Below are 24,736 nucleotides of genomic sequence, written 5' to 3' on the forward strand. Positions count from 1 at the left end.
TATCGCTGCCTAGGACGCCATCTCTTCATTTCTCCCTCCGTGCCTTGGCTTTCTTTGCCTTTGACAAGCGCTGCTTAGCCGCGGCGAGTTTGCGATCCTGCTTGCTTTCGTACCGGAACTGCTTCTTCTTCTTCTTGGGCTTGTCACTCGTTCCTTTCCTCTTTCTGGCGGTCTTGGCTTCCTCCTCTGCCTTCTTTGCTGCTTCCTCTGCTTTGGCCTTGGCCTTGGCCTCCTCTTCATCGTCATCTTCTCCTAGGATAGACTTGCGCAGGCCCTCTCTCGAAGAGTCAATCTCTTCCACTGTAACCGTAGTGTACTTGTCTTCGTCGATGTATTCGGCCTCGTAGTCCACCGCAGGCGGCTCCTCGATCCCCTCCCATTCTTCGTCGCTCTCTTCGTCGGAATCTGAGTCGCCGTTGTCACTGGCATCTTCCTCCTTTAGACGCTTCAGTTGTAGTTTGTGCTCTTCCATCGCTCGCTTGAAATCTGCTGCTCGCTCTTCGCGAAGCTAGACATGCCGAGTTAGTTAGGAGATGTCATTGCAGGGTTGAAAGGTCCTGATGAAGTTCAAATTTACCTTCTTGCGATCCTGTCGCTTCTCTTCTTTCGCCCTCTTGATCGCGATCTCTTGCGCATGCTTGATGCGCTGTTGCTTGCGCTTCCGAAAGCCAGTCAAGAATTCTTCGCGGTCGGCGGCATCGAAACTGACTTCTTCGACCTTGGAGGTCTTGCGACGTTTAAGGGCTGGACCCATAGTGTGAAAGTATGTGGGTAAAAATCACAAAAAAATCGTTCCAAAGACACGCAGTGTCTGCTCGTGGGTTGTGCCTCTGTCAAACCAGAAAAAAAAGTAGTCCAAAGCTCAGACGCCGCAGCGGGCCCGGACTGTGGGCGACCGCCTCCGAGACCAAGTCGGACCTCCCGTTGGCATCATCATCTTCCATCCCAGCAACTCCTCTACAAACACAATGCATCTGAGTAGGCTTGGGCTGCTTGCCCTCGGGGCAGCTGCAGTCGATGCCTTCCGTGATACCTCACCATTCTTCCTTGCATCGACCTCCGAGTACGTGGCATGAGTTCGGCTTGAAACTATGACCAGCTAACCAGCTCCTGCATGTAGGCTCCTCGCGAACTCCGCAAACATCAAGACCAGCGCCTCGCTATTCGGTGATCTTTCTTCTGCTCTTGGATTATGCCCGTCAGAATACTACGTTCTTGTCAACCAGCCTGGCGTGCATAGCTCCGACTTCGCGACCCGCAAGTCGGCACCCCGCCTCGGCGCGAAGATGCTGGGCAAGGACAAGTCCATCAGATCGAAAATGAGCGTCAACGAAGTGGCTGGTCTTTTGGAGGTCAAACAAATCAAGGATCTGCTAGAGGAGAAGTGCCGGGCGCAGACTACCTTCATTGACGGCTCTTGTGAGTTACTACGGCCGCCTAGCCTCGAGGCGGCAGATATAGCTTGCAAATTAGGACTGACAACGATTGACAGCTGGATCATACCCTTCATACTTTGAGTCGGGTCCTCGGATCATCGACATCGAGTTCCCCATGCTCTCGCTTGGATCGGACCGTGCCGACCAGCTCTCCAACAATGGTACGTAGGGCTTGAATGTCGCCGGGCATTGCTTTCTTCTAACGTTTTCAGATGGCCTGATTGCCGATATCATTGAACGAATTCCTTCCTCCTCCAAGTATACTCTTCTCTATGTCACCTCGCCGAGAGAGTTCCCCGAGACCGATTCCATGGTCTACGAGACCGAGGACGCCTATCCCGACTCCGTCCGCATGGAACTCAAGCGCGACTACTCCTCTCACTCTTCCTACTCTAGCGCTTCCGAGTCAGATCGCCATACTTCTCTGTTTGACGAGTACCAGTTCTTTACCCCAGGTTCGTACCTCTGTGATTAGTATCCCTTCGTCCTGGTCTGACTTGTGGCAGGTCTTTTCATGGGGTTCATGGCTTCATTCCTGTGCCTGATCATCCTGTATATTGCTATCAGCGCTGTCAGCAGCCTCCAAGTTCCCTATGCTGCATTTGAGAAGGATACTTCCGCTGCTGTGCACAAGAAGCAGCAGTAGCTGGTGACGGCCACCGATTCGGTGGCAGGCGCTGAGTAGAGGGCCATACCTTACTCAATTCATGCTACAATTGAGTTATTTGCGTTCTTTTCGGGATCAAGGGCACAATTTCTTTCGTATTTTTGTATGATATATCACACTGCGATTTTCTGGTAGAATTCAAGCCATCATCATGTGACACCCCCTCAAGCCTCACGGCTCAGGCCTCAGGGTTCAGGCACTAAATTTAGCGCAGTAACCTGGTGTCGTTTGGCTTCGGTCGTGTTCTCGCTTACACAGAACGACCCATTTTCCCCTCTCGAGACCCTCGGACGCTCGTTGCTTCCTGTTGGGAGACAGTCACTCGTTTTATCTGAAGATCTCAATGGTGCGTCCCTGAGTCGGAATCTGTCAAAAGTGTGGAGCCCCCCAGATTCTTTCAGGGGAACGGCATCAGGCAGGCATTCCAGCTACTCGAAGAGATTGCATCCCAATCCTTGAGAATTTACCACTCGAGTCCAACTCTCAAAAGTGCGCTGATATCGACTTCATCGATTCCTTCGTCTCTACACTCTCGCTCTTGATCACCAACTACCCCAGCTGACCCGCTGTGGAGAACGGCTGATTCGTTTACATATTCAACAAGTGGGCAAGGACACGAGAACACCATGAGACTCTCACGGCGTGGGCTCGGGAAGCCCCAGCCGTCATTCATCCTCCTCTTGGTGCTGCTGCTGGCCATTGCTACTCGCGTGGTCGCAGACCCGGCGGGCGATGCGAAGACGACCTCTGCGACAAAGGATACCGCCCAGACCACCGCTGATCCCTCCACCACTGATAGCACCTCCAGCACAAGCACCACTTCGTCCTCTTCTTCATCGACGTCGTCAACAAGGTCCACCTCTAGCACGACTTCCTCCTCATCTACAACCTCTACGACCATGGAATCTACAACGACGACGTCTTCCTCGTCGTCTTCCTCTACCACCTCCACTTCCAGCGACAGCAGCACACCATCCGTTTCCACAACAACGGACTCAACATCCTCGTCTTCAACCTCGACATCCGGCCCGATCGTGACCATCCCCCCTACCGCAAATGCGCCGTACATGCAAACAACGAATGTTCCCGAGGGAACAGTGTTTATCGCCGTCGGTGCGATCCTGGGGCTGATCGGGCTGGCGGTCCTAGCCTGGCGCGGTATGGTTGCATGGTCTGTGAATCGCTCAGTGCGGCGCGCAGCCCTAGCACAAACCTCCGATAAGAAGCGACTGTCGCGACGCGCCGGAGGCAAGAAGCGCTCCCACGGTGTTTACGCCACAGCACCGGGCAACGATGTATCCCTCGATAAGCTCGGCGCAGCCACCCGCGCAAACTACAAGCCCTCGAAGCGGGGTCCCAGCACAAACAGCGGCTTGTTCTTCTCGCCGACGGCCGGTGGTGCGGGATCGCATCATAGTCTCAATAACGCGAGTAACCGTGGTTCGAGTTACCTGCCCGCCGGGTACTATGCTGCCGCTGGTACCTCTACGCCAGTAAGGGATGCGAGCGGGTCACAGACCAACATTTATTCTCCTACCGCTGGTCTCTCCTCGCCTACAGGGTTCCATACGGGCTCCTCTCCATCTCTCCCTGCGGTCGGTGGCTACCCCGATATGCCGCATTCTCGTCACTCCCATCTCGGTGCCTCCACCAGCTCGCTGAACCTCAGCCAAGCGCCGCAAGGTCGTGCACCGAGTGCATACCTGGAGGATCTCTTTGAAAGCCATACATCGCCTCGTCATTCCGAATCTGGTCTTGGTCGTCACCCGGACTCTGGTCGGCGATGAACGGGTAGTCTCAAGTCCGTTATGACGGGGACGATGTGGGCGGCTTATCTCGGACTGTGATCTACTTTTGGTTTCTTTGTGCTATATTTCAAGTTATATCTCTTTATTACCGTCCATTTTCTAACGCGCTGGCGTTTTCTGGAGCTTTTGGACCCTTTGTGCATTGTTCTGTTTCGTATTTACTTCCATCTAAGTCTCGTTTCATGTTCATAAGAGCGAGATGTGATTTGATAATATAATTTCAGTGTCTCTGACATCCTTGCGGAATCTTAATGAGTGCGTCGTCCTCGACTAGCATATCCACTCGTAATCCTGAGCCCGCAGCTCCTTGTAATATCCAAGCCTCCGATAACCGGCAAGTGATACGTGTTAGGACTAGCTGTGAGCAAGCCTTGAAATAGAGTATTTGAACTAGAGTGAAGGTTCTAAAGATAGCTCTTGCAATGAAAGAGACCAATCGCTAGGGTTCTAATCTTATACATAAGTGTATGTATAGTTAAACCCCTAGCGTTTACTTAGCGAGTATGTCGAGCGAGTTCACTATCCATAATCGACAATATATACATAGATTTCCTGTGCCCGCTAGTAGCTAATCGGGAGACCATTTTACAAGGTTTCTAATGGCGTCCACTGGGGAGACAGACACCAAGAAGTACGGAGCGTAGCGATACATTAAATACGCTGTAGGATATATAGTATAGGGAGCCGTTGGAGGCACCCTGAGAGCCTGCCACACCACCATCTAATCCCGATTAGGAATCTGGTAGCTTGACTGGTTGATCACCGAATCATCCTGATAACAGTACACACCTCTTCTCCTACTAAATCATAGTCATGGGACCACCCTCTTGGTCAGCCCCCAACATGAAGCTATTCAGATTAGAATAAACTAGGGCAGAGCGGTGATTACGTGGTTGATTTCTGAATCCAAGATGCGCCTTCTTGGTAGCTTGCAGCTACCTTCCCCCCAGTCACCTTTGCCAACTCGAACTTTCATACCACCACCACCTCCTCCATCTGCCACTCTTAGATTGTTGCATGTAAACAGAGAGACAGTATTCGTGGTCATCCACCTTCTCGAGTCAATACCCTCTTCCAGCCAGACAACACTCGTACCGCTCTCATGCTTATAGCGCGATGCACTCTCGCCCACCTGTTGTAGATGAGCATACGGAGGTGGACTCCAAGGGTATTCTATGGCGTAATAAGCAGTATCCGCCACCGCGGTGGGTGAAAGCTGTAGACACGTTTACTGGCCCTGGTGGCGGGGCAGAGCAGGTAAGTCAAGACCCTCATGGCTACAAGAGCCTCCCATGGCTCCTCTTCACACCTTACGCACGTCTTGCTTGAGAGATTATGACCAATAACGCTTTTCGTAGAGATTCGGAAAGGTGAAGTTTGTTGATATTGAGTACGTAAAGCCATTAAACCTCCTTGCTCTCTTGGCAACCCGCTGACATTTTCATTTTCACAGAATCACAAACGGAAAAGCTGTTCATCAATCCGGATATAACCCCGAGAACAAAGAAGAAGTGATTACCGCCTACATCGGAGGCAAGACAAAAAGCAGAGCGTGTCATATTTTCATTGATGGAAGAGGGACCTCGAACATGTTCGAACGACGGTCCAGACGAGGACCAAATTTATTGGAGAATATGGCAGTGGGATGTCTTTTGAACTTGGTTAGATGTACAGTTGCTTATCGAGAGTGTTTGAGCTTGCGATTGGAATTGTATCGGCAAGTTATTAGAGGGTCGAGCCCCAGTCCGAGTATCACATAACGAGAATATCTCGGTTTTGTGATCATAGGAGCGTTAGAATACCATTTTTGTCTATATTCCCTTGGATATTGTTCTCTGACTCTGCAGACATGAGCCATAACGGGCTCCGTGTAATACACGCATAAGTAGAATACATCCTCCAAGATACTTAGGAAATCATCAAGTGTTTGGGGGGGGGGGGGGGGGGGGTGAGCGCATGGAAACCGCGCATGCCATATATACATCGATGGCACGGGCACAACTGAAATATACGGGCCTCGGACGTGATTTATCTATGTGGCTAAGATAACTAGATACAGCCAACCAGATAAACCAGAAATAGAAACATATTATGATAAATACAGCGGAAATACAAAGAACCAACTGCGCTTAAGAATCCTTGATAAACCAAGTCCCCACAGACATATATGAACGAAGCATAGAGCTAAAGGGCATTAATCGCTCTTCAAGCTTGAAATACTAGTTTCAAGCAAGGGATGTTCCCTGGATAGCTATGTAACGAGTCTACCTCGGAAGGCTTTTTCAAAGGAAATTCCGCCTGCATTTTCCTATACATAGTAGCACTTTTGAGGGCAATTTATATCACGTGAGTGCATCCACTTCGAGATGTGATTGCGACAAGTTTACGACTCTATTTAGCCGGGATGCAACGTATTTAAGTCTGACTAAGGTGCCCGCTTTGTTCAGTTTGAGTAGTCACGGAAAGCACCCATCTTTCGCCTTAGAACGATCCACTAGTATGCAACACAGCCTATCGATACATTCTAGTCTCTTGACACGATATGGATGCAAGTCGCATTACTACTGCAAGAATCAACATGCTTCTTGAAAACTACTACCCAAGACCTCTCGCCTAGCACCTTCTACCCACAGCTGTGTCTATGCAGGCAAATGAACAGCTTAAATTGCCAATGGCTGAATGGGGCATGTCACATCAAAAGAGGGGATCTAGTGTAGATATTGAGACTGAATTGATGCCCAGGGTCCAGAATCGAACACCACAAGCAATTTCTCGATAGCTTCAAGGTTTTTATGAGCACACTGGCTTGGAACGATCAACCTTGGAATACGTGACCAAGGGTCACTCTTTCAATTATACTACTTCGACGCCTCCCAGAAAAGAATAGTTCATATCTGAATCATATTGTACATGCCATTGAATCTCCTTCATGCCCTGGGTAGTTGGGCAACGAGGGATCAAGGGACAGATAAAACCGACGAAAAGCAAAATATGTACATGAAAGCGCTGGAAAGTACATGAGTAGCTCTATCACATCCGGTGAAATTGGACCAAGCTCGAACTCGAGCAAGACAGTGCAGTCGAGAACAATTTTAAGGCAATTAGAGGAATAGTAAAGAGCAGTTCAGTACCGATTGAAGGCGCAATGATGATTGAGAACTCAAATCAATCAAGGAAACGAAGAAGTTGGGCATACAAGTGAATGATATGCTTTCCTTACACCGAGAGAAAAAACCCAGATATCAGGGTCTCGTGTCTATAACTGGTCTAGTTGCAATGGATGGGTTGACGTAGGTAGACATCCGTAGATGGCGTGGAAAACATTCGTTGCTTCCACAGAAGGAGGGTGTTGTGGAGGAGTCGATGACTAAAATTCTGTGTCTCATACTCGTTCCAATGTGATGATGAACCGCTTCAAAGGAGAAAAAAAGAGGGCGAATATTCGCCCCGTCACACGGGACGACTGATGGTTTCTGTTTAATCCGCGTCGAACTTGTGATTGAAATCGCCAAGCAGAACCTCCTCTACGCCGGGACCTTGGGTGTTCCGAACTGTTACACAAAAAAGAAATGGTCAGCGAATAGAACAAAGAAACCGAAATCGTGGTGCTCGGGACATATCTGTCTGGCAAACGGCTCCCTGCAGAAGAAAGGGACACGGGAAACTTACTCCACTCGGCTTCAATCCGGAAAAACACCCACATCCAACGGCGGGCGACCTCGAGGAACATGAGCAAGAACAGGCCAGATTCGGTTTCAGGAAGCCATGTGAGGCCCGGGACCACGCGCCACAGCCATGAGAACCGGAGGACAAGATCCGCGATGATGACGTAGTGGTACAACCGGTCGGAAGAAAAGTTGCGGTGTCGTCGCAGACCGTATGGATGATCACGGTCCAGGCGGTTGGGGGAGAAGAGCGTGAAGTCCCAATCCCTCACGACATCCCACCAGAACGAGTAACTGGAGTTGATAAAACAGAAAAAGGACCTGAGGGTGATATCAGAACGGTGTCCACTGTTCTAACAGCAGAACAATTGACTTACAAAAGACGTATAATGGTTACCTCGCTGAATCCGTGAAAGTCAAGCGGGTTATAGTTGCGGAGCTTAGCGGACAAGTAGATGACCGGGAATGAGGTGGAATACTTCAAGGCGTTGGCCAAGTGCTGATTTCCCCGACTGGCTTCCCGTCGCGAGGTTGTCCGGCGCGAGCGCACATATTCCGTCAAACACTGACGCAGTCGGATCAAGCTCGGCACGGCGATAATAATGGGCACGACGAAGTCCTTCCCACAGGCACGATTCGGTTTGGAGGTCGCGGACAGACCGTCGGTGAAAAACATGCAGAAACTGATGTAAAGATCCGCCAAGACCCGCGCATAACTCGTCAGGGCATCTGCCAGCAGAATGTCGCCAAACTTGCCATCTTGCGACTCCGCGAGACCTCCGATGGCGACCCGTTTCAGTGTCAGAAGGAGGCGGAGGCGGCCTGTCCGGGAGGCCCGGTTAAAAGGCCAGAGCAGGATCAGGAGGAGGATCACGAAGACCGATTGCGGAATATAGTCAAAGCGACCGACCAGCTCAAACTGGCAGCGAGTGAAGATCCAGAAGACAACCAGCCAGAGGGTGAGCGGGATGGTGAAGATGGTGGCTAGTCGGTAGGCGGAGGTATGGTGGGACCGTTGGGTGGAGGATGGGTATCGGATAAGTGCAGGGACGTCCTAGAAAAAGAAAAGCGCTGGTCAGTCCTGAGATGGAATAATTGGAGTTGGCTTGAGGCGTTCTGAGTTCCTGCAACGTACAATATTGGCCTTGGCTAGAAAGTGTAGGTTGATGGCCCATCCCCAAAACCCTGTCAATCAGTTAGCCACCGCGACTCCGGCCTTGTATAGAAGACAAAACGAAGACAGCGGATCACGTACCAGCAACTAAGAGGGCAGCAACCCGAAGAGGGAATGGGAAGGTCAACCCAAAGCCATCTATTTGCGGCTGTTGATCTGGCCCCATTATTCCATAGATTGATCAGGGAGCGGAAGGTGGGTGGAATGGAGGGGGCGAGAGGACGAGGCAAGACGCAGGCGAGACCCCGTGGGGGAAAGAGAGAAAAGAGTAGATAAAGAATGACTAGGGGTGAGGATCTGGAGTTTTTCGCTGGAGAATATGGTACCGGAAGAGTCCGTGTCGATGGAGTTTGCAACTTTTTTGAAGTTGGCCGCTTTCAGGCTCCGTTAATAAGCACTCTCTTTCCACTCAGGAGTTACGCGCCCTGCAGAACTGACTCTTGGCAGTGGGGGGAGGGAACGATGTGGAATTTGGGTGGACTTCCAGGGGTCTTTGAAGGTCTGGATCTCCACCAGGTCCTCTGGCGTTTCTTCGTTTGGACTGGTTTGAATGGACTGGGTTTAATATGCTGAATGGGGCGAAAAAGAAAGAAAAGGATGCCTAACAATGGCAGGAATACTTGTCTCTAATAGGTTTAGAGGACACCTGCAGAGATGTATAATTAGCAGACCCCGAACCTGATTCGATTTCATGTCCAAGAGACGACCGAAGATACTTTTGCGATCGACAGTCAGGGGCCGCTTCAAGCTGCTCACGCCGTGCTCGTTCGTCCTCTCCTCGCCTGGTGGAATCCACTATGGCATCATGGTGATCCCTGCACCCACTCACGCAGCGCCCATTACCCAGTGCCTTTGATTGAAACATGCCCAAGGGTTGGCTATATACTTGTTACCACTACTGAGCCACAAACTACACCAAATTCGACTCTTATCAGCCGCTGGCACCGGAAGGGTCTACTTTTTCGTGGCTTCAAAAAAGACCTGGAGGGGAAGTATGAAATTATGTAAGCCTTATTTTTAGATTTTCACTTGATTAGGTAATCGGGACCAGACGGGATCGATGAGGTCAAATGTCATGTGATCAGTATGCTCGGCCCCAAGTCACCTGACCTCAGCCGAGGCAGTCCGGGGAATGAGCCGAAGCATCGATCATCGCCGTGGGGAAAGCCATCTCGGGCCCGTCCATCACCGGGGATGCACCTACTGCCCCCATACACTGTTCTTCGTCTCATCAACACTTGATCCTTGTCACTTCTCTCTCACACACCTGCCATCATGACCGATGACGACCCCCATCTGTCACTAGCCACCCCCGACACCCGCGTTGGCTCGCTGGCCTCGCACTTCTACCCCTTCGCAACATCCCCAGACATCATCCGCTCGCACGAGAAAGACGTCTTCCTCACCAGCGGCCTAGTCCAACAAGCTCAATCCATCGTCCGCACCCTTCGCGGCGCCCGCTACGCCCACACCCACTCCGACGCCATCAAACACCTCACCGAGCTCCTCTACTTCTCCCTCACCACAGCCATCGGCAACCGCACCCTCGGCGAAGAATACTGCGACCTTGTCCAGCTGGAAGATGACACCCTCCGCTTACCGGCTATCACCCGGCGTGTCGGATACATTCTCAGCAGCATCCTAGTACCCTGGTCACTACAGCGATTGCTGCCAGCGTTGCGGCAGCGCGTACGCAACAAGCTCGAGCGCAGCATTGCAAAGCAACAGCTCCGAGCTGCGCAGCAGGCTGGCCTGCTCAACTTTAATAAACCTTCTTCCGGCGCGGCGAAAAAGGAGCAGAAGCCGTTCTTGACGAAACTTCGTATCCAGCAGTATATCCTCGAACATCTTGACTCGATTACCTCGGTCTCGCCTATCTATGCACTCAGCATTGCGACGTTCTACTTCACTGGCTCGTACTATCATCTCTCCAAACGCATTTGGCGTCTGCGATACGTGTTCACCAAGAGAATTGATGAGAATGAGCAGCGTATTGGATACGAGGTGCTCGGCGTGTTAATGGCGTTGCAGATTGCGGTGCAGGGATTCCTGCATGTTCGCAAGATTGGCGCGAGCATGAATGAAGACCAAGATGAGTCTTCGGGGGCTGGGGAGAATCGCTCAGAAGCTGGGGCACTCATCCCATCAATCCAGAACCCCCTTACAGTGCCCCTACTTCCTGCGTCGACGGCCCGGTACGATCTCGATGAAGATCCCGGGGCGGTAGCGTGGATTCCGGACGGTCAGCAGCGGAAATGTACATTATGCTTGGAGGCTTTCAAGGACCCCAGTGTGACGACTTGTGGGCATGTGTTCTGCTGGATTTGTGTAAGGGACTGGGTGAGGGAAAAGCCCGAGTGTCCACTCTGTCGGCAGGAAGTGCTGTTGTCGAAAGTACTTCCCCTGAGAGGGTAGTCTTGCGACTGATCCATGGATGAGACTTTTTCTTCTTATTTCGATACTCGAACCTGCATACTACAGTAGATGTATATACTTGATTTGGATGAATATATACCCCCACTTTCTCTGTCTATCAATGCAACACCTCGCATCATCCACTTCTGTGTACAAGATCAAAAGGTTGAGATTTTTGAAACCGAAATAACGTAGATCTAGATATCGAACAAATGAAGCGCCAAAACAACCAACCAACGCATAAAATGCGAAGCAAGAAACACGGTAAAAAGTAGTATGAAGAAGCCGCTGTCTATATATTGGTATCAAGGCCATGCACATACAACAGAAATGAGAACAAAATGAGAGATATATCATATCATGAGCGGTCAATCACATCGCCATCAACTAAACCAGGGACAACCTCCTTATCCTCGATGTTCACAGCTTCACCGGCGGGACAGATAATGGGCAAGTTGAGTTCCGCGTGTGCAGGACGAGGGGGCACAGGGTTCATCGCTTGCCGCTTCTGCTCCATGATATTGAAGAGGCAGATGCAAGCATATGGATCCGTGGCGGCATCTAGCAACTACTGTTAGTTCACGAAATCATGGACGTTTTCGTATATTCCCAAGAAATGAATCACTCACATTGGACCTGGCGATAGTTCAACGATCGAGCCCAATCGCCACACCGTACGTCCTCGCTCTTCTCCAGCGGTAACCCCAAATGCTGTTCGACCTGCTCGCTCAGGTTCACGCTCCTCTTGTTAACAAGCTTAGGCTGCATCCGCCCGTATTTCACCAATTTGTACAGATGACTCAGCTCGAAGATAGACTGGGCTTCGATGCCGAGATACTTGCGCAGTCGGGTAGAATCCGCTTTGATGGAGACGCCAACTTTGGTGATGTCAGGCGACTCGATGACACGCTTGAGTGATGGTGCAACAAAGTCCTCTAGCGAGCGGGCCGGCTTGAACAACGCGATCTGGAAGAGGGCAATACGCTCTTCATTCGCGAGCTGGATGAGCGACAGGTTATTCTGGATGCTGTCCGTGGCAGAAGCCTGCGCTTTCCATTCCATATCGAAGCCGACGACCTTGTTGTTGAGAAAATGCTGCGCAACGGATTCTGTGCTCTCGAGGGATTTACAGTAATGCACGATAGGCCTTTGGCCGCCGGGAGCACGCTGATCACTGTGACTCCAGAACAGCGGAGCATCCTCGCTCGAGGTAGACTCAATCTCGAGGTGATATGCGTCTTCTGCGGAGATGGGGAGCTCGCTATCCGTGTCCAGTGTAGGTCTGACAGGAAAACGCGGCGCAGATCCAGGCAAACCAGTATGATTGCAATCCTGGGTACGGTCGCTAGACACAGCAGAACCTGTGCTGTAGGATCTTCCACTGGACTTTCGGAAAAGACCACCAGAACTGGCAACGGGATTTGGATCCCAGAAATTGCGCTTATTGTTCTTCAGCGGCTTTCCTACCGTAGAAGGCTTGCTTTTCGTGGATGTATCATTTTTGGCGTTCTCCGAGCTCCGGGGCTGCCCCTGTTTCATCTTATCATCCCTCGTCGATCGTGAAAGAAGAGGCTTTGGTGTGGGCTGTCGTGCCGCAGTACTCTTCGTCGTTTTGGGCGTATCAGGAGTGCGATGAGACCCAGACTCAGTTTTCGTTGACATTGCCTGTAGGAACCGGGTTTTCGCATCCGCGGGAGCTGGCCGAGGAGACGATTGTTCCTTTTCTTGGCCCAGGAGATCCCATACAGCGGTGGGCCTGAGCCTGCTTCGAGCAACTTTTCGCTTCCAAGAGATAGAGCTCTTCTGCGGAGTCGATTCCGAGCCAGATGGTGATTCTTGAGGCTGCTTCTTCTTCTTCTTTTTTGGCGTGCTCGAGGATTTGGACGAGCGCTCATCCTTGGTCTTCTCGCGAGGAGTGGTTGTAGCTTTCGTAGAGGAACTCGCCCAAAAATCGGAGGCAGGCTTTGAGCGCACACTCCGTGCAGGCTTCCGTCGCGCGTTCTTCTTAAACTTCGCAAATCGAGAAACCTTTGCTTTCCTCTGCGAGACACCCCTCCGACGGACTCTGACGGTACCCAGGTCCAGGATCTGAGATTTTCTTTCGGCCGCCTGTTCATGGAACTTCTTCGTCATTTCTGACCAGGTCTCCAAGCCATCGGGCTCTTTCAGTATACGGAAGGCTATATCTGATATCCAGCTCTGCTGACGGATCTCTATCATCTTGTGAACCCATCGGTTGAAGCGCCCAAGATCTTGACTTAGCGGCTCGTTAGGGACAAATAGCCCTTGGGCTTGAATCAAGTTCGGCACACCCAGCTTCGCCAATTTTTTCTCCACTCCGAGTCGGCACCAGTTGATGTACCTGTAAATTTCCAGATCTGCTAGGAACTCTCTCTGGTATTTTCTGTTTTGCGCATACCACTCACCCAGCCAAGCCTGGTGTGCTCTGCGATCATGATCTTCCAGACCTTCCCACATGGGTCCGAACCCTCCCTGGATTGTCGGGGTCAGGAGCAGAACTTCTTTCGAGAGCTGCGTGGCGTACACGCGCTGAATATCGAAGGGTGCAAGCGCGTCAAGTTGTCGCCAGTACTTGTTCAATTTGGGGGACCAGCTCGGTTTTGGCCCTTTCCATTTTTGCAAATATGGTTTTCGAAGGCGATCAGCATCTCGGAGAAATTGCTTTGCCAAGATGGCCCTGATCTTCCGGTCCTCTTTGTCATCGAACATGATAGCTGATAGGATCTTGGATGGCAAGATCCTTGATGTGGACGGTGTGTCAGAACCGAGGAGGTTTGAAAACTCGTGCAAAAATGCGTCACCGAGCGGATTCCTATGTCTCTTCGACCTGCGCCATCTCCAGCGGTAATCGTGGGAATATAAAGAGAAGTCACTGGCAATTGATTCGGTCGCGTGGAGAAAAGGTTCGTGAAGGGACTCTGTCCGCAAATTCAGATTATTAAGTGAATGCAAGATCGCCATGATTGCGCCTAGCCCATTTAACACGGTGGTAGCCTTGGTCTGTAACTCATTGTATTGATCCGCTGTGATCTCTGCATGGGCGAGTAGTTGATCAATGCGGGACCGGGCAGAGTTGCGTGCTTGCAGATACTCCGTGTCAAGATGGACGTGGAGATCTTTGATGAACTGCTGCGAGATGTCGACCGATTGAGAGAATACTGCAATTTGCAGGATAAGGATTTTTCTATCCAAAGATGACAGTTTCTGCCTTAGAGGGACAATTGAACGGAATGCAATCTTGCAATACTCGTGTTCCAGATATCGACAATTTTGATAATTTTGCTGGAAGGAATCTTCCAAATATGAAACGTATGAAGAGATGAGGCTGTCGTACTGAAATCCCACCTCTCTGATGGCCTTCGTAGACTCTGAGAGGCAACGCTCAACATGAGCGTACTTTAGTTGTAGAAACTCATCACCCAGTTTATAGGTATCGTCCAGCACCCGGGCTTTACTTTCAATCTCCTTGAGCTTTTTGCGATTGAGAGGCTTGTTGGCACGTTCTTTTGCTCGCTCTTTTTCTCTGAGTACTCGTGTCCGGATCAGATCATTCATGTCTTGATCTACGACGCCGGCTCGATTCAGAGGTCGCTGTCCACTTTGTGGTGGAGAGGATGGTTCAGGCTCCTCTTCGTCGTCGATGATTATGATTTGCGCGCGTGGTGAGCCAGAGAAGGCTCGTCTGGGCTCCCATCTGGCGATTTGCCTTCTGGCGATTTGCGGACGGTGAACGCGGTAGCATCGGTTGTGGCCGACTTGCGGGCGAGAAAGCGAGCGGGAAGTAGAGGAACTACCGTTGCTTTGGGATGCCAACAGTTAGCCATTGAAAGGGTGCATTAGGCCTGTCACGAGCTCACCTCTGACGTGAGAGGCATCGGAAGCCCAGTTTAGTATTTCCATGTCCAAGCAAGTCGCCATGAGCAGTTGAGATCAAGGACGGGTACCTCAGACCCGCTGGAAAGGTCCCCCATCCTCGCATCCTGTGTAGTGCGCATAATGCGCTGCCCACTAGATAGCCAGCTTGGCGAGTAAAAGAATGCAACGCTTCTCACGTTCCCCGACCACCTTCGAGACGAAAATGAGAAGCTCAGTGACAACCGCAAGCTATGTACAATGGTCCGATTGTAGGCGGGTCACTCTTTCAAGCAGTGGACTGGGGATTTCGCACTAAACCTAATAGGGACTAGTCCATCGGCCCGGAGAAAACCAGGTTCCTGAAGGCCAGAGATCACAGCTCTGCTTTGTATATCGCGTCCTGGCCGTCCCAAATCTCCTAGCGACACACAAAAATACAACTGGGAAGATCTTTCAGACCTTCTAGATTCTCGGCATACCAGACACGATGGCTTCTCAACTTCTCCCCCTCGGTGTGTTCGCGAACGACCCGCTAGCCGAGTGACCCCGCTAACCCTTCGATAGAGCTTATCGACAAGTGCGTTGGCTCCCGGATCTGGGTTGTCATGAAGGGCGACAAGGGTGAGTCTCGATTCTGAATCGGTGGAAGAGTTCTGGTGTACTAATGTGGACTGAAGAGTTCTCCGGAACCCTCCTCGGCTTCGACGACTACGTCAGTAAGTACTCCTTCATTATACGGCCGATTGTATGTTTCAATGTACTAATTGTTCGTTCTAGACATGGTCCTGGAGGATGTCACCGAATTGTGAGTGCTACATCTATCCCTCATCTACCCGGGAGCGTTGTGACTGTCAGGCAACCTGGCTCTTGACAGGCACGACCTCTGGATTCATGATTGCGTCCCTGATACCCAACTGGCTCCACGACTTCTTTGTCAGACACTAATATCCTCCCAGCGACTATACCGGTGCCCAGGTCAAGCTGCCCAAGCTCCTACTGAATGGCAACAACATCTGCATGGTATGTCTCTCCTCTGTTGAATATTTGTCTGGTCACTAATGGCTTGACCCAGTTGATCCCTGGTGGAGAGGGCCCCGGCAGTGCTTGAGGCTGGCCAAGATAATGGAAAATGATGAAGAAAGCTTTGCGTTAATGATACCGAATGCGACGACATGAAAACTTTCTATAGAATGAATTAATCCCATTGATATTGGGCATATCACTTCCAAATCTCAAATTCGCCGTCCTCCCGCTGTAAATGCAAGAGGGATCACTTCAAACCTAATTCGAATATCAAGTTCACACATCGTCTCGTGCGACCATGCTCTATATACCAGGGATAGCAGAGAGAATCTCAGGTTGAATATTACAAAGAGATTTCAATCAACTCCTAGAGAGTACGTTGGAATGTGACTTTCCACAATTCTCATCGCTGTACCCTCGTCGGGTATGCAAGAGAATATGACCCTCATGGTTTATTGGTATTCCAGGCTCGAATACTACCTCAGTGGGCCCACGCTGTGTATGCTTGTGACTTGTCCTTCAGCGTCGACCAAATCATCAAGATTGCTGCGTGCCTTTGGAGACCACAAGCAACAGAATACTCAGTCAACACCCAGGAAATACGCCAGCTCCCCTACCCGACGGTATCCTACAATCATGCAATGACAAATTCCTAGCTATTCAATGCTAACCTCTTAGCGGCCTGTCTAACCCAATTACTCAATTGACATCTCGAGCTCAACATCCGTTTCGAGCAAGCAACGCCCCTAGCACCCGCAGCAATCATGCAATGACAATTTCGAGAAACATGCCACACTAACCCATCAACGCCATCCAACTCAATTACTCAATCACACCTCAATCCCAATATCCCTCAAAAGCGGACAATCGACCGACACCTCGCATCAAAGTTCGCCAATGCTTCTAGACTACACCTCTCAAATTCTCAATGCAGGCACACCCAAGCCCCCTCCAATCACCCCCCTGGTCTCCCAACACGCCGGGCACCCCTAGCCTCACTCACAAACGCAAAACCCAGACGCCACCCGGCCTCCCCAAACCTACAAATAAACTCTCGCCGAGCCGCGAGGTGCTAACCAGCTTACTACCGGCTAGAGCCGGTGTCTGGATTGTATTTCGCTTGCCACGGTCTATGACCGGGTATTTTGGGGCGCATTGAGGAGGGCTGGTTGTTCCACAATTTACGCGTCGAATGAGGGGGATGTGGGTATGAAATGGACGTGTTAGGTACTGGGGGAATGGGGTGTGGATTTCTGGGGTTGTTTGTGGAGGAGAGGATGACGATATTAATGTTAAAATACGGTATGTGGGTATGTAGGTAAGACTTAAGTTCGGCGATGTATATGTAGAAGTCTAATTGAATCGCATATGCATCGATTTAGTAATACTCTGTGGCACGATACTCCAAAGATGAAGTTAGATGACGCTTGCGGGTAGATATACTTCCATGCCAGTGCCCGCGATCGTCAACTCGGGACTTGCACCGGCAAGTATGTTAGACACCAAGAGGACTGACGGGCTGAGAGATACATCGCCAGAGCTAAACTTTGGAGACAGTCCATAGCCGTTCACGGTAGATCGCCTGCGGGTATCCAAGCCTCCTAAACCTTCGCCGGGCCGGGTGACATTCCTGTACAGTGTATACCAGAATCCTGCCATGTAGCACTTCCTCGAGAAGAACCTATCTCGAGACGCACCAAATCCCGCATGGAGAAAAGCAGGTCAGAAGCTGGCTCACGTTAGTCTTACTTACATACAGCTCGACACTACTGTATAGTGTAAGCCCCGTTCTGCGCGGACATCAGACATCCAAATATCCTCCGAAGACCCGCATCTCCAACCTCAGCAGCAAGCGAAGCGCCAACCAATCACTCTGCCACGGTTAGACTCGATATCAGAATCGCAAACATCATGATTCATCGTCATTTGCTACGACCAAGCTCACAGACCGTGCATGTGGGTTGCTAGCGCGTACAAATTACAAGTTACCCCAGACTTTTGCCCCCGTGGGTTGGCGATGTGGAAACTGTTACCTAACAGCATTCGTGCCCCCCGCATTTAACATGGGGAAACTGGATCAACCCCGTCCGCGGGTGGGACAACTCTAAAGAGACCCAGTTGATGGATGAATAGAGGCAGGATTATCTGGAGGAAAGAGGTGGTGATGTTGGGTATTGTGTTGCGCGATTTTTTTGGGGGAGGGGGCCGTGTGGTGAGGTTGATGTTGAAGGTGGAAGTTGGAGGTGGGAGGGAGGTTGGGCGATACGGTCGGGCTTTGCGGGCTGGAGCTATTAAGGCGTATCGGTTCTACGGAGAACAACAAGAGACAAACTCCTTCTGCTAAGATTAATAAATTGAAGGTTGACACCTCTAGAATAGTGAATATCGTACTAAAAACTCAATTATCAAGAGCATGCCTTTTTCAGGAAATTAAGGGCCATTTCCATCCAGGTCACGATCTGCTCATACCCCCCTGTACAATATACAGTACTCCGTACTCCGTACATATGTACAAGATCCAAAGAACCCGGACAACCAAGTAGTACTGTTCAGTCCAAGTTCGGACAAAGAAGCTCCCAAACAGTGAAAGCCAGTCGTCTCTTTCAAGGCAAATGCTCAGCCTCGGAATCACGGACACGCCAACCCTGGCCCGATGCTACCGTGGCGGTAGGGGGGCAGTCGCACACAGCCATTCACAGACCGCGCTGAGCGCCATCAACTCGGTGTGGCGGCCTAGGGAGAGGGGAAGGACCCGGGGGATCCAAAGACAAGATCGGGCTGCAGCTTACGAAAAAAAAAACAAGGGTCCTGGCGGTTGGTGGTGTGCGGATGGCGGGTTCTTGCGCGTTGTAGTATATTTCTCCTTCAGGATGTAGGAAGGAAATGCGAATGTAAATGCTCCGAGGTACGAAAGTCTTGGGTTACTATTTCGACTGTCAAGATGTTCTAGATTGTGGGTTACATTTCTTGGCTAAAGGTCATGGATTTGCTGGTGTCTGAATACCCCGATGGACAAGTCCTGTTGCTACACGAGTTCCTGTTGCTACACGAGTCTGCCAAAGTACTTTCTTTGTACAAAGGAGGCAAATTCCATCGCTGGTAGACCTCTTTGATTGGGCTGCCTCCAGGGTTCGTGTCTTCGAGAAGGTTTCGAAGGGTCATACAATCGGCAACCGAATATTTGGGATCGCAACGCCAGAACTCTCCAGATGGCAGGCCCTCCTCCTATTGCGAGAGCCTTTCCCCAGAGGCATGGCGTCATGCTCCAACCAGCAATGTGATCAAGCTACGTGGTTTACGAGCTGCGTTTCGCTCATGGCGCGTGGGCCAACCGCACGATCGAGGATAATAAAAACGGACTCTGCATGCTGCACCGCGTGATTGATCTAGCTTGGCGCACACTAACGTAGTTGAAGGGGTAAAACTAACAAGAGCCACGCTCTGTCTGTCCGCATGGTGGTTTTTCTCCCGTGCTTCCATGCATATCGTGGCAGACCGCCACGAGCCACCCGAGCGCCCAGCGCGAATCAGGGTCTGTGCTGGAACTCAAGAGGGGGAATGCGGTTCTATGGTTCCATTCGCGTAGAAATTGCCTCGAGGCTGGGGAAGTCTAGGGGGGTCCAGTGACAAGTCCCCGAGTTCCCCCAGACTAGTTCCAGCCCGAATGAGCACGGTGAAGCCGAGGCGGAAGGGAACGTTGTCGAGGGAGAGGGCGGGCGCTTGCAAACTCACGCCAACGGGCCAAGCCATCCTTTTTCCGATCCCAATCACTGCGTTCGCAAGCGATGAGATGATGTCGCCGACCAGCCTCAGTGGAGTCTAAGGTCTGTCCCAGGTCCGGGATGAAGCGCATCCTGGGGCTTTCAGGGTAATATTATCCTTGCCAATGGGTTGTCCGTCAGTCAGTGACTTCACACTAGTGAGGACATCTGGCCGTTTCGGCACAAGCGTAGCTGCCACGGACCCCGTCGGGAGGATTCCCATAGGCAAGGGGTGGGAAGGGGGAGGGTGGTGAATGGGTGACGAGCAATCCCGTCCCTCATGGCTGGGCAAGCCACACAGATCCTTGTTCTACGCCCGTGAGCCCATAGCCTGGGAGGCGTACTGGAGAGTTTCGGATAGGGGTTAGCAGAAAGTATCGCTGACAGGGTTCAAGGCGATCATTATTCCTTCCATCACGGATGGGGGGCAAGAATGAGACCTCCCCAGGGTTGTCGCATGGGCACTGTTTTCGCCCCGAATGGCTTCTTATCTCGAGAGATGTTCTTGGAAGCAGCTCATTGGGCGAGCTCAATCGCGTGGGAATACGGAGAGCGGACGGATGGGGAAGGGGGGTGAGTGGGGCTCGATGCTGCCGTGGTTGCTGTTGGCCAACTTGGCTGCTGCTGGTTTGGGATGGCAAGTTGCCGCGGCGGTGGTTGGTGGTGCTGGAGCTGGAGGTCCCCGAAGCTTGGCTTTTCTGTTTCTTGTTTCTCGACTCGCCGTGGACTCTTTGTGTGTTCGGGAAGGCCGTTAACAACTTAAAAGCAGGGTCGCACCACGGTAGACAAGGCTGGGCTGGGCTGGTTTGGGCTGAGCTATGGGATGGAAGGTAAGCAAGATGGACATTCATCAGCCTAAGGCCGATCGATGAGAAGCCGAGTTGGTTGGAAGGACAAAAAGGATGGGATCGTCCGGTTCTGACAGGCTCACGAGATGACTTGCGTGGCGTGGCCCGTGAAGGGTTTCCCCACCGAGCAGAGTAAAACACTTTTAAAAGTCCAGCTTTTGCTGGAGGATAGCGGACGACCTGTGCGAGTAGAGACAGAAGTTCAAGGGCTAGCAACGATAGTACTCCGTCGTTCGGTGGCATGGTGGAAACGTGTAGTCAACGTTTGGTCTTATCCGTCGTATCTCCCGTGCCCCATCGTAATCACCCGCAAGAGCCTGAATATCAGGATCGTTATCAACCACTATGGGGCAACATACAGCACAGTGGGACGACTCATGGATGACCACAGATTAGGGGGTCCCATGCCAAGAGTCTTGGTATTTCCCAAATCATGAAGGCTGTATACCTGACTGATAGAGTATGTGACCATTTACTGTAGTAGTGAGACCGTTTGCAGCGACCATCAGCTGGATGGTCTCCGGTGCAACCGTCGTCGAACTACTGTCATAACAACAATGAATGTAAATCAAGTCCAACGTAGAAGACTCGGTACTCGGTAACTCACACCCTGGCAAAAGAGAAACACGCTAATTTGCAAACTGGGGTAACAACAGTCGGGGCAGCATTCTATCCTCAGCCAAAAAGCCAGCCAAGGCTAACCTGCTAGTACGACTGTATGGAGAAGAATAAAGTTAGAGCCAACCCAGTGCCTCCGCCCACGGCGAGTTAACTCGACCTGCCTAACTCGATCGGACCATGAAAGTCAAAAAGTCAAATCCTCCAGCCCAAGGGGCCAGTCCCCAGGTGGCCTAAGCACACCCGGTTCCATGCGCGGGCCTCTTTCATTGGTTTATTGGCCCCAGTGAACCCAGTTAAACCCAGTTAACCCCAGTCAACCCTGACCAGGAATCCATCACAAACCCCCAGTGCCTGTAACCCAGGAGGATGACAAGAATAATAATAATGATGATTTTTAATTCCCATAATTCATGAAATTTATATACTATTACAAGTTAAGATTATCGTTGACTGTGACAATCACCTAATGGATATTCATGGCCCTGGTCCATATTTAAACAATCGACCTCGTCCCCCCCCAGCTTCTCTCACACTCCCTGTTAGTCGAGTCGCGACCCTTTCTCTCGTCTTCTTATTTCCTCACTTCCTCTATCTCCTCCAAAGAGTCCCCGGTGGAACTCTCATCCTCTGGTCTGCTTGAGCTGGAAGTCATCTCGACCCTCGAGAACCAGTCTCCATCCTACTTGGAGCTGCCTCCGCTCTCACCATACTCCCTTTCCATCTCCCCATAATCTCACCCTTCTACTGAAACCGACAGCTCCCTGAAACCCCAAAAAGGGCTGGTCGCAATCATGGATGAGAAGACGTACGACTCTGGGTCCAAGGTGGCTCAGACAACAGGCGAACAGTTGCCAGCCTACGGCGACTCCGAGCCCACCAAGGGCAGCCTCGGCCGACGGATCATAGATAGCTTCAAGCGGGATCCCAATGCGCACATCACCAGCGGCCGCTCTGAAGGCGCTGATGGCTCCGGCTTCGATGCCGAGCAGGCTGCGCATAACACCGCCCACTCGCCGCTGCAGCGTCGCTTGAAGGGCCGTCATTTGCAAATGATCGCCATCGGTGGTTCAATTGGTACGAACCCTTGGCGTCACCCCGCATTCGATATCCTATCCTAGAGCATATTTTGGCTAACCCACAAACTCTAGGTACCGGTCTCTTTGTTGGTTCTGGATCTGTCCTCGCTGCCGGTGGACCAGCCTCGGTTATCATCGCCTACATTCTCATTGGAATTATGCTCTACTGCACCGTCCACGCGCTGGGCGAGATGGCCGTGCTGTACCCCGTTGCTGGATCTTTCTCTCACTACTCAACCCGTTTTGTGGACCCGGCCTGGGGTTTCGCTATGGGTTGGAATTATGCGCTGCAGTGGCTTATTGTCTTGCCCTTGGAAATTGTCGCTGCCTCGATCACGATAGACTACTGGAGTCCCGGTGTGTCTAACGCGGCCTGGGTGTCTATTTTCTGGGTGATGATTGTCTCCATCAACTTGTTCGGTGTTCGTGGTTACGGCGAGGCTGAATTTGTCTTCTCGGCTATTAAGGTTGTTGCTGTCATTGGATTCATGTATGTGGTTACCCTTATTTTGCTTCGGTTGGACGGCTTTTGTGCCGGACTCCTTCTCGTGGATGGTTTTACTGACTTGTCACTAGTATCCTCGGAATCGTTCTGAACTGTGGTGGTGGTCCCGAGGGTGGCTATATCGGTGGACGGTACTGGCACAACCCGGGCGCGTTCCATAATGGCTTTAAGGGTCTTTGCAGTGTGTTCGTCAACGCTGCTTTCGCCTTCGCTGGTACCGAGCTGGTTGGTCTAGCTGCTGCCGAGACTGCTAACCCCCGCAAGTCGCTCCCCACTGCTATCAAGCAGGTGTTCTGGCGTATCGCCCTCTTCTATGTGGTCGCCCTCCTTATGGTTGGCCTTCTCGTCCCCTACGACACTGAGCGTCTCGTCTCTGGTAGCTCGTCGGCCGATGCCCACGCTTCGCCCTTCGTCATTGCCATTGAGAATGCCGGTATTAAGGGTCTGCCCTCCGTCATGAACGTCGTCATCATGATTGCCGTGCTCTCTGTCGGTAACTCCTCCGTCTATGGTTCCTCACGTACCCTTGCTGCCCTCGCCGAGCAGGGCCAGGCTCCTCGCTTCCTGGCCTACATTGACCGCAAGGGTCGTCCTCTCTGGTCGATTTGCGTCGCTTCGGCCCTTGGTCTGCTTTGCTTCCTGGCTGCCTCGGACAAGCAGACTGTCGCCTTCGCATGGATGATGGCCATCTCCGGTCTGTCATCCGTCTTCACCTGGGGCTCTGTCTGCCTCGCTCACATCCGATTCCGCCGTGCTTGGCGCGTTCAGGGCCACAGCCTGGATGAGCTGGCGTTCCGCTCTCAGCCCGGTGTCATCGGTTCCTGGGTCGGTTTCATTTTTAACTGCCTGGTGCTGATCGCCCAGTTCTGGGTTGGTTTCGCCCCCGTGGGCTACGCGGAGAAGAGTGCCTCGGAGTTGGTGTATTCCTTCTTCTCTAGCTACCTGGCCGCCCCCGTTGTGCTGGCCTTCTACATCCCCTATAAGCTCTGGTACCGCACCAAGGTTGTTCGGTCTCACGAGGTCGACCTTGACACTGGTCGTCGTGACATGGACATCCAGCACTTGATTGACCAGGAGCGGGCTGAGCAGGCTGCTTGGCCCAAGTGGAAGAAGATCTACAAGCTCTTCTGCTAGAAAGTAGAATGCTATCTGTGTGTGGAATTCTCAGGTTGCATGCTGGCGATCTTTCTGTGAAAATCCCCCGCCCTTTTATGTACATCTTTAGTCTCCATGTCTTTGTCCTGGATGTCTTTTTATGACTCTTGCCTATGCTGATGATTACGGATACCATAATCAAGAAATATTTTATCTTATTCTTTCCTCAAATCCTCGCGTCCGTTGTAGACTGTAGATCTTCCCTTCTTCGGAAGTAGAAAAGACCAAATGTCTCACATTGATTTTCAGGTTCTGGTCTTCCCAACTCGATAGCTCTATCCACCTGGTTGCCCGCTGCCCACGTGTCCTTTTTAACGGAAGAGGCGCTCTCACAAGTATGCTCTTTAGTCTGAACAGGCTTGCCAGGAGCCTTTTTCAACACAAATAGGCTAATGTATCCATCTGGAATGTGCAGTTACGTAGTCTGACGTCGCTGGTCAACGGCCTCGCTGATCTTTAGGTCGAATCTCCAGACTTGGCATGTTTGCACCTGGGGCTGGTAATGGGATTACCAGATTACACAGCAAGCCCCAATAGTGCCAGTCTGTGCCTGAGGCGTCGGCTGTGCCTGAGGCGTCTAACATGTACGACTCGGACCCCGAAGAAGCTGGTCAACTTGGTATCCCTCAAATCCGTAGAATGAAAGGCATTAATCCAATTCCATATTCCATTCCTGTTGGCCTCCAATTTGACTCTGGGAGGCCCA

The 24,736-nt window shown here is 51.5% G+C and overlaps 9 protein-coding genes across 9 annotated transcripts; 6 read left to right on the top strand and 3 right to left on the bottom strand.

The window, feature by feature from the left end:
• Positions 1–25: 25 nt before the first annotated feature.
• On the bottom strand, positions 26–754 carry N7458_006342 (rRNA-processing protein RRP17; the record flags this gene model as incomplete). The annotated part of the gene is made up of 2 exons (XM_056909724.1): positions 26–508; positions 578–754. The coding sequence occupies 2 exons, from the start codon at positions 752–754 to the stop codon at positions 26–28; spliced, it is 660 nt and encodes a 219-aa protein (XP_056765428.1).
• Positions 755–968: 214 nt separating this feature from the next.
• Positions 969–2,082, top strand: N7458_006343 (Ac45/VOA1 transmembrane domain-containing protein; the record flags this gene model as incomplete). The annotated part of the gene is made up of 5 exons (XM_056909725.1): positions 969–1,063; positions 1,121–1,419; positions 1,493–1,597; positions 1,649–1,891; positions 1,943–2,082. The coding sequence occupies 5 exons, from the start codon at positions 969–971 to the stop codon at positions 2,080–2,082; spliced, it is 882 nt and encodes a 293-aa protein (XP_056765429.1).
• Positions 2,083–2,729: 647 nt separating this feature from the next.
• Positions 2,730–3,890, top strand: N7458_006344 (uncharacterized protein; the record flags this gene model as incomplete). Its single annotated transcript, XM_056909726.1, has 1 exon — positions 2,730–3,890. The coding sequence occupies one exon, from the start codon at positions 2,730–2,732 to the stop codon at positions 3,888–3,890; it is 1,161 nt and encodes a 386-aa protein (XP_056765430.1).
• A 1,137-nt stretch (positions 3,891–5,027) lies between these two features.
• Positions 5,028–5,240, top strand: N7458_006345 (uncharacterized protein; the record flags this gene model as incomplete). Its single annotated transcript, XM_056909727.1, has 2 exons — positions 5,028–5,168; positions 5,196–5,240. 2 exons carry the CDS (start codon positions 5,028–5,030, stop codon positions 5,238–5,240), a joined length of 186 nt encoding a protein of 61 aa, XP_056765431.1.
• Positions 5,241–7,388: 2,148 nt separating this feature from the next.
• Positions 7,389–8,916, bottom strand: N7458_006346 (EXS domain-containing protein; the record flags this gene model as incomplete). Its single annotated transcript, XM_056909728.1, has 5 exons — positions 7,389–7,462; positions 7,581–7,897; positions 7,954–8,630; positions 8,712–8,761; positions 8,832–8,916. 5 exons carry the CDS (start codon positions 8,914–8,916, stop codon positions 7,389–7,391), a joined length of 1,203 nt encoding a protein of 400 aa, XP_056765432.1.
• Positions 8,917–10,025: 1,109 nt separating this feature from the next.
• On the top strand, positions 10,026–11,165 carry pex10 (ubiquitin-protein ligase peroxin 10; the record flags this gene model as incomplete). Its single annotated transcript, XM_056909729.1, has 1 exon — positions 10,026–11,165. The coding sequence occupies one exon, from the start codon at positions 10,026–10,028 to the stop codon at positions 11,163–11,165; it is 1,140 nt and encodes a 379-aa protein (XP_056765433.1).
• A 358-nt stretch (positions 11,166–11,523) lies between these two features.
• On the bottom strand, positions 11,524–15,165 carry N7458_006348 (3'-5' exonuclease; the record flags this gene model as incomplete). Its single annotated transcript, XM_056909730.1, has 3 exons — positions 11,524–11,726; positions 11,795–14,985; positions 15,044–15,165. The coding sequence occupies 3 exons, from the start codon at positions 15,163–15,165 to the stop codon at positions 11,524–11,526; spliced, it is 3,516 nt and encodes a 1,171-aa protein (XP_056765434.1).
• A 363-nt stretch (positions 15,166–15,528) lies between these two features.
• Positions 15,529–16,149, top strand: N7458_006349 (RNA-binding protein LSM5; the record flags this gene model as incomplete). Its single annotated transcript, XM_056909731.1, has 6 exons — positions 15,529–15,553; positions 15,606–15,662; positions 15,719–15,757; positions 15,819–15,846; positions 15,998–16,061; positions 16,114–16,149. 6 exons carry the CDS (start codon positions 15,529–15,531, stop codon positions 16,147–16,149), a joined length of 249 nt encoding a protein of 82 aa, XP_056765435.1.
• Positions 16,150–22,085: 5,936 nt separating this feature from the next.
• Positions 22,086–24,009, top strand: N7458_006350 (amino acid permease GAP1; the record flags this gene model as incomplete). The annotated part of the gene is made up of 3 exons (XM_056909732.1): positions 22,086–22,368; positions 22,443–22,860; positions 22,947–24,009. 3 exons carry the CDS (start codon positions 22,086–22,088, stop codon positions 24,007–24,009), a joined length of 1,764 nt encoding a protein of 587 aa, XP_056765436.1.
• Between the last annotated feature and the right edge of the window lie 727 nt (positions 24,010–24,736).

This window comes from Penicillium daleae, assembly GCF_028827525.1.
Source record: "Penicillium daleae strain IBT 16125 chromosome Unknown utg000006l_segment0_segment0, whole genome shotgun sequence".
NCBI classification, from domain to species: Eukaryota; Fungi; Ascomycota; class Eurotiomycetes; order Eurotiales; family Aspergillaceae; genus Penicillium; species Penicillium daleae.